The following is a 7,940-nucleotide window of genomic DNA, read 5'->3' on the forward strand; positions in this document are numbered from 1 at the left end:
AGTGGCTCACGCCTGTAATCCCAGCACTTTGGGAGGCCAGGGCAGGTGGATCACCTGAAGTCGGGAGTTTGAGACAAGCCTGACCAACATGGAGAAACGCCATCTTTACTAAATATACAAAATGAGCCAGGAGTGGTGGTGCATGCCTGTAATCCTAGCTACTCAGGAGGCTGAGGCAGGAGAATCGCTTGAACCCTGGAGGTGGAGGTTTCGGTAGGTGGAGATCATGCCATTGCACTCTAGCCTGGGCAAGAGGAAACTCCATCTCAAAAACAAAACAAAACAAACAAAAAAACCCACTAGAAAATATGGGACAATTTAATTCAATGTTTAGGGGAAAAAGCAAGATTTTTAGGGGGTAAAGTGGAGACCAGAAAGAAAGGAATGAATTAACTACGTTTAAATGGAATATTCTTATGCAGTGGGGCAGTGGGAAGATGCGTGAGAGGGTTCAACAGAGAACGTAGGGTGGCAGCTGCAAAAGACAGTTGATTTCTGTGTCCAACTGAACTTCACCTCTCTGGGCCTGACAGCCTAGTGGTTCCACAAAAGATAAATCTTAACATTTTTATTGATACTATCTGGAGGGGATCTCATCCAACTGACACAATTCCAAGAAAAAAAAAAAAAAAAAGGCAATATGATAGTGATAGAGTGGAAAAGACGGACGTGCCATGAAACTTCCCTGGATCCTCACAGAAATAAAGACCACCATAGTTACAACCAATTTATATGTTTACAGACTACTGCCCTCTGTTACCTGTGTACGTAGATAAAGCTTCAAGCATTAAAAAGGCACATTGGAAATAAGCTTAAGCTTAATTAACAGTAGTACTCTCAATAGAGGACACTAGACACGCACTTTACGTTTGGGTCCTGTTGATGTCTATGATAAACAGTCGTTTTGCCTCTGACAGTGGAACTTCCTTTCATTTTCTCATTCATTTTCTTTGGAGGGTTCACGTTTTTGAATCAGCCACACTTCATTATTTCTATTGAGCAATTTGAAAGGACTGTTGAAACCTGCAGTGTAGTAAACCTTCTCATCGAAAACTTTCCCATCTTCCCTCAAAATGCTTGCTAATGTCAGAAGTTGTTCTTGATTCTTTTGGGCACTAGAAAATCCATCGAAAGACCTACAAAGGAGAAAGGAGATAACGGTGAATGATTTTAATACTGATGTGAATGTCAGTCTGAAGCAAAAAGCAGGCGCTGGTACCGTGAATGCTGGGTGAAGCGCGGCTTCAAAGTTACTCCTTCGCAGCCAGGTGCGGTGGCTCATGCCTGTAATCCCGGCACTTTGGGAGGCCGAGGTGGGCAGATCACTTGAGGTCAGGAGTTCAATACGAGCCTAGCCAACATGGTAAAATCCCATCCCTACTAAAAATACAAAAATTAGCCGGGTGTGGTGGTGGGCACCTGTAATCCCAGCTACTTGGGAGGCTGCGGCAGGAGAATTGCTTGAACCTGGGAGGTGGAGGGTGTGGTGAGCCAAGATTGCACCACTGCACTCCAGCCTGGGACGACAGAGTGCAAGACTCTTTCTCAAAAAATAAAATTTAAAAAAGGCACTCCCTCTCAGCAGGTGAACCAACCACTCCTGCCTGTGATTCTCAGTCTCTGTGTGACCTCAGAAGCACTGAGGAAACCCAGGAGGATGCATCCCCTCCTTCCATCTGTTGACAAGCAGATTTGGAACCTACACAATCTCAAGTGCTATACCTTGTGCTTCTCAAACCTTTAACATGAATACAGGTCACCTGGGGATTTTGCTACTCTGCAGGTTCAGGTCTGGGGTGGAGCCTGAGAGTCTACATTTTGCTTGTTTCTTTTGAGGCAGAGTCTCTCTCTGTTGCCCAGGCTGGAGTGCAGTGGTGTGATCTCTGCTCACTGCAACCTCTGCCTCCCAGGTGCAAGCGATTCTCCTGCCTCAGCCTCCTGAGTAGCAGGAATTACAGGTGCGCACCAACATGCCCAGCTAGGTTTTTTTGTATTTTTAGTAGAGACGGGGTTTCACCATGTTGTCCAGGCTGGTCTTGAACTCCTGACCTCAAATGAACCTTCTGCCTCGGCCTCCCAAAGTGCTGAGATTACAGGCTTGAACCACGGCGCCTGGCCGAGTCTGCTTTTCTACCAAGCTCCCACATCCATGCTGGTGCTGTTGATCAGAGGGAGGACCACACTGACACCCCTGCAGAAGCCCCTTTTCCAGGCTCAATTATCTCTTGAACACTGCCCTTTTTTCTCTCCTAGGGAAAAGAATAAGCGCTGGATTACAAATGAATATGTTATAGTTTTCATCTCTCTGAATTTATGATCCAATGGAAGAGATCAACATTTTGGCAGCTCTCTCTATATATCCTGAGAAGGCTGTTTTGTTTTTTTTGTGTGTGTGTTTTCTGAGACAGGGTCTCACTCTGTTGCCCAGGCTGGAATATGATGGCACAGCATACTGCACCCTTGACCTTGTGGGCTCAAGCACCCTCCCACCTCAGCTTCCTGAGTTGCTAGGACCACAGGTGCACACTGGACTAATTTTTTTAAAAACCTATAGAGACAGTCTTATGATGTTACCCAGGCTGGTCTCAAACTCCTGAGCTCAAGTGATCCACCCGCCTTGGCCTCCCAAAGTGTTGAAATTACAGGCATGAGCCACCATGCCGAGCCTCTGAGAAGGGTTTTAAACAGATGTAGGTGATGGGGAAGAAGGCAGCAAATCACACTGCCATGTGTGTACCTATGCAACAATCTTGCATGTTCTTCACATGTACCCCAAAACCTAAAATGCAATAAAATAAATTAAAAAAAAAAAAGGCAGGGACAGGATCAATGTGCTGTGGGAGCACTGAGGAGGTGGTTAAATCTGGGGTAAGGAGGGTCATCTGAGTTGGGCCTGAATGGAGGACGGTTTTGCTGAACAACGAAAGGGAAGTGATAGGAAAGAGACCATACATCTAAAAATACCAAGTGTTTTCCTAGTGAGGCAGAAAATGAGGCCAGGAAGGTGAGTCAGAGCTAGAAGGAAGAACCTTGTACACTAGCCTAAGGCCTTTTGAGATTATTTCCAAGGATGTTGAGCAGAAAGGTGCAACTTGATCAGATCTGGGTTGGAATATAAGCTGATGGCTAATAGATTGGTGAGGAAGGATCCAGTCAGGAGGCTGCTATGGGGATGTGGAAGAAAAGACAGTCAAAAGGTTAAAATAAGAAGTGGGAAAAGAGAATAAAAGTTTAAATACAGAGTTTTCAGTAGACAAACAAAAACATCCTGAGATTAAATCATGACAGCACTGACCTAGCTGAGCTGCTGCCACACAAGCATGATGAATTTGATTTTGAGGGTTAAGAATAAGGAACACTGAGAAACAAAAATGTACTTAATATACCTTATTTGATATAAGTTCTGTTATCAATGCGCCAATGCAAAAAATCGATCCTCCCACGCTTCAGATGAGATATCATTTCTCAAGGGTACAAACCATGTCTGTTCTATGTAACAATGTCTACCTAGCGCCTAGAACCATTCTTGGCATGCAGTTCCCTTTAATCCTGTCAAGTTAGGAATCTCGGCACACACATGTATAAACACCGCAGGAGAGTTGATAGAAAACTCTTCTGTTCTATCATTTTTATGTCATTTGAATATAATTCTGAACCACATGTTAAGAAACATTTTGGCCCAGGCACTGTGACTCACACCTGTAATCCCACCACTTTGGGAGGCCAAGGTGGGTGGATCACCGAGGTCAGGAGTTCGAGACCAGCCTGGCCAACATGGTGAAACCCCGTCTCTACTAAAAATACAAAATTAGCCAGGCATGATGGTGGGTCCCTGTAATTCCAACTACTCCAGAGGCTGAGGCAGATGAATCACTTGAACCTGGAAGGTGGAGATTGTGCCACTGCACTCCAGGCTGCACAACAAGAGTGAAACTTCATCTCAAAAAAAGAAAAAAGAAATATTTTGGCTCCTTAATGTTTTATTTATTTCCTTAATAATAACCAATAACCAATGCTTAGCATGTTCTGCCTGAAAGGAATTTGTTTTTAAATTCATTTTCCCTTAAAATCAAATCTTGAACCCTCTAATTAGAAATCAGCTTTTGTTCTCTGAATGTGTATTGTTTCACAATGATCTATTCACTGTTTTACTCAGAACACAAAATGGTGCCCACCACCCTCACCCCCATGTGCCTGCCTTGCCAGGGGCTGGAATATATGAACATAGAAACATGCTGTCATATTCTTGAGGAAGTTTCAGTCTATAAATAAGTCACTATTACTTAGAAGAGGAAGAATAGAAGGAAGGGCACCAAGGACAGAGTCGCTAGCTAAATGGAGAAATTGAAAAAGGCATCACAGGAAAGGTGTCATTTGTCCTGGAGGATGACAGTGGGCTCTCCAGGAAGAGAGAAGAGAGAGTACTAGAGCTAGGAGTGTTTGATGCTCATGTTCCAAGTGTTTTACGTAAATTAACTCATCTGATCTTCATGGCAGCCCTATGAGATAGGTAAGTACTATGATTACCTGAAGATTTTAAAACCTTCAGATTTTAGCAAGGAAAAGTGGACTCACATGGCTGAGGTCAAAAGTAACAAGATGTGGAAGAACATGGCATGTTCTCTGAAGGGTGAGAAGCGCATGTGGTGGGAAGGGGAGCTGCACAGACAGGGCTGGCCCAGGTCACATGGGGCACTGCACTGTGTGAACAATCTGAGCTTCTCTGGGGAAGCAAGAGGACTCTGACAGAGAGTCCGGGCTTTTGTCGTTGAGAAACATCACAGTTCCAGTGTGGAAGAGGACAGAAAAAGGCTGGTGGCAGTGAAGACGGCTTGCAGGCTACTGAAGTGAAATAGTCAAGAAATAATTCAGTGGAAATCAATAAACATCCTAGTATCTATTAGGGGTGTCAGGCATGTGCCAAGAACTGGGGTACACAAAGATAACTTAGTGCGGTCCGTATAAGATGAAGACCCAAATAAGTAACATGGCGATGCAGACAAGGGAACAAAGCCCAGAATCATTTTTGAGGTGAAGGGGACAGATTTGGGAACCAATTGTCAGGAACCATGTGCTGATGGTGACTGTAAGTTCCTTGCTCAGGAAACTGTCTTGGCTAGGCATGGTGGCTCATGCTTGTAAACCCAGTGCTTTGGGAGGCCGAGATAAGTAGATTGCTTGAGCCCAGGAGTTCAAGACCAGCCTGGGCAACATAATGAGATCCCATCCCTACAAAAAATTATAAATTAGCTGGGCATGGTGGTGGCACATGCCTGTAGTGCCAGCTACTCAGGAGGCTGAAGTGGGAGAGGATCCCTTGAGCCCAGATGTTCCAGGAGGCAGTGAGCTATGATCATGCCACTGCACTCCAGCCTGGACAACAGAGTGAAACCCCGTCTCAAAAGAAAAAAAAAAAGAGGAGGCTGTCTGGCTGATGCGACCCTCAACTGAAACAGGCGCTGTAAGATCAGAGAAGATTTGGGAACTGGGGGAAGGCTCATTTTAGGGCTGTTCAGTTTGATTCCCCCAACCCCAAACAGAGATGTCCAACAAGCAGGGAAATCAGATCTGGAGACATTTACTAGCTTTGAGGATCATTCGACTCAGGGAGTTGAAGCAATATGAATGGATCACCCAGAACAAGTCAGTTATGAAATGAGGGTCAAAAACAGGCATCAACAGTGTTCCTAGGGTGAGAAGCGGAGGAGGAACCAATGGAGGTAAAGAAACTGGAGGGGAGAAATGACAAGAGAGTGACACTCTGAAAGTTAAAGGATAATCAAGTATTAAGGGACCAGGTTCGTCCACACATGACTGCTGCAGGGGTCACGTAGGAGAGGATGGCAACCACGTGACAGATACAGAGGCACTGCCGAGAAGGCAAGGGCACTCTAAGGAGAGGGTAGGAGTCATACCGGATCGTGGTGGTTTGAGGTAAAGGCCATTTTGATAAGGTCTTGGAGTGAAATGAGGAACATTTATTGGAACTTGGAGGAAAGGTGATCCTTGTCATGACATGGCAAAGAAACTGTTTGTGTCCTAGTGTAATGTGGACAGTATGACTTGTGGGTTATGAAATAGGATATTTGGCTGAACATTTTCTTGTTTTTTCTTTCTTTTTTTTTTTGAGATGGAGTTTCCTCTTGTTGCCCAGGCTGGACTGCAATGGCACGATCTTGGCTCACCGTGACATCCACCACCCATGTTCAAGCGATTCTCCTCCCTCAGCCTCCTGAGTAGCATAGATTACAGACACACGCCACCACGCCTGGCTAATTTTTGTATTTTTAGTAGAGATAGGGTTTCTCCATGTTGGTCGGGCTGGTCTCAAACTCCCAATCTAAGGTGATCGGCCCGCCTCGGCCTCCCAAAGTGCTCAGATTACAGGTGTGCGCCACCGTGCGCAGCCTTGGCTGAATATTTTCTAAGCAAAATGTGAATGGAAGCTATGGCTTGGCTTCTCTTGATAGTAGAATACAAGAAGAGAGAATTTAAAGAGTAAATTTTTAATCAAAAGGGAAGCATAACTTAAACATTTGGAAAATTCTTAGCCTATCCATATTAAAAGCAATGAGAAAGCTTGTTCGAGAGAAAACAAGGGTAAGGTAAGCAACCTTTGATAAGGAGATTAATGTGGAACTGCCACCTAAACAGAAACCAGGACCTATTCACCAGGATAATGGAAGAACCGTGCCAAAGGCATTTCAGAAATTATGAGCTGCCTCTCCCATCACATGCCAAGTGGAGTGCCTAGGGCGCAGATGAATTTCAAAGGAGGGTCTTTGGGCATCTGGGGGCCTTGGAACTCACTGCCTAGCACTGCCTGGCCACTATGTTCCCTCATTCCAGGGCAGTCCTCCTTGGATGCCCCAGGTACAGCTCCAGTGGGCTGAGGTGTGGCCTGCGCTGCAATGGCTGTCCCTCCGGAAGGCACAGGCAGTTCACCTCGGCAGCATCCATGTGATGCCATCTTGAAGAGTACATGAGCTGTGGGGGTTTGGCTACCTTCATCTTGAAGGATGGAGCTGCCCAAGGCCTTGGGCATGTGACCAAAGCAGAAGGCCACAGTGAGAGTGAGCTACTGCAGAGTCCCCAATAGGGAAATGGCTAATGGAGCCATGGGAGCAGGGCACACCAGACTGGGAGGGCCACCGGTGTACAGTTCCAGCCTGGTAAAACTGCAGGGGGTCCCTCCAGCTGTGAGAGCTGCAGTGGGGTGGGGCCATCCACAGCCATGGGCAGGGCCACTTGAAGCCTTGGGGGCCCAACCTCTGTTCAGCAGAGCTTCACAAGTGGGACCTACATCCCAGTGGGCCTAGAGGGAAGAGCTCTGAGTCACAGAAAATGAATCTGAAGACTTAGAACTTACCTGGAACCTGTTACCCATTTCTTTTTTCCTATTTCTTCCTTTTGGAACGGGGTAGCTATCCTCGTCTGTCCCACCATTGTATTCTGGAAGCATGTAACATGTTTGATTTCACAGGTTCACAGATGGAGGGGAATTGCCCTCAGGATGAATTGTACCTTGAGCCTCAGGTTCGATTTTGATAATCTTTAGATGACTTTAGACTTTTGAGTTGATGCTGGAACGAATTCAGACTTTTGGGGCTATTGGGATAGAATGAACGTATTCTGGATGTGAGATGATATGAATTTTACAGGGTCAGGGCAGAATGCTATAAACTCCATGTTTGTGTCTCCCCAAAATTCATATATACATTTTTTTTTGAGACAGGGTCTCATTCTGTCACCCAGGCTGAAGCGCATTGGTGCAATCATGGCTTACTGCAGCCTCAACCTCCTGGGCCCAAGTGATCCTTGTACCTCAACCTCCCAAGTAGCTGGGACCACAGGCATATGCCACAAGACCTGGCTAACGTGTGTGTGTGTGTGTGTGTGTGTGTGTGTGTGTGTGTGTGTGTGTGTGTGTGTGTGTGTGT

At 45.8% G+C, this 7,940-nt stretch overlaps 1 protein-coding gene across 1 annotated transcript in view; it reads right to left on the bottom strand.

Moving 5' to 3' along the window:
- Positions 1 to 714: 714 nt before the first annotated feature.
- Positions 715 to 7,940, bottom strand: part of HEBP2 (heme binding protein 2) — a 9,997-nt gene continuing 2,771 nt past the window's right edge. The window contains exon 4 of the mRNA XM_032274644.1: positions 715 to 1,136. Coding sequence (XP_032130535.1) covers positions 938 to 1,136 — 199 coding nt within the window. The 3' untranslated portion in view covers positions 715 to 937. The remainder of the gene's footprint in view (positions 1,137 to 7,940) is intronic.

Source organism: Sapajus apella, unplaced genomic scaffold (genome assembly GCF_009761245.1).
Source record: "Sapajus apella isolate SASKATOON/1434 unplaced genomic scaffold, GSC_monkey_1.0 scaffold6, whole genome shotgun sequence".
Classification (NCBI taxonomy): domain Eukaryota; kingdom Metazoa; phylum Chordata; class Mammalia; order Primates; family Cebidae; genus Sapajus; species Sapajus apella.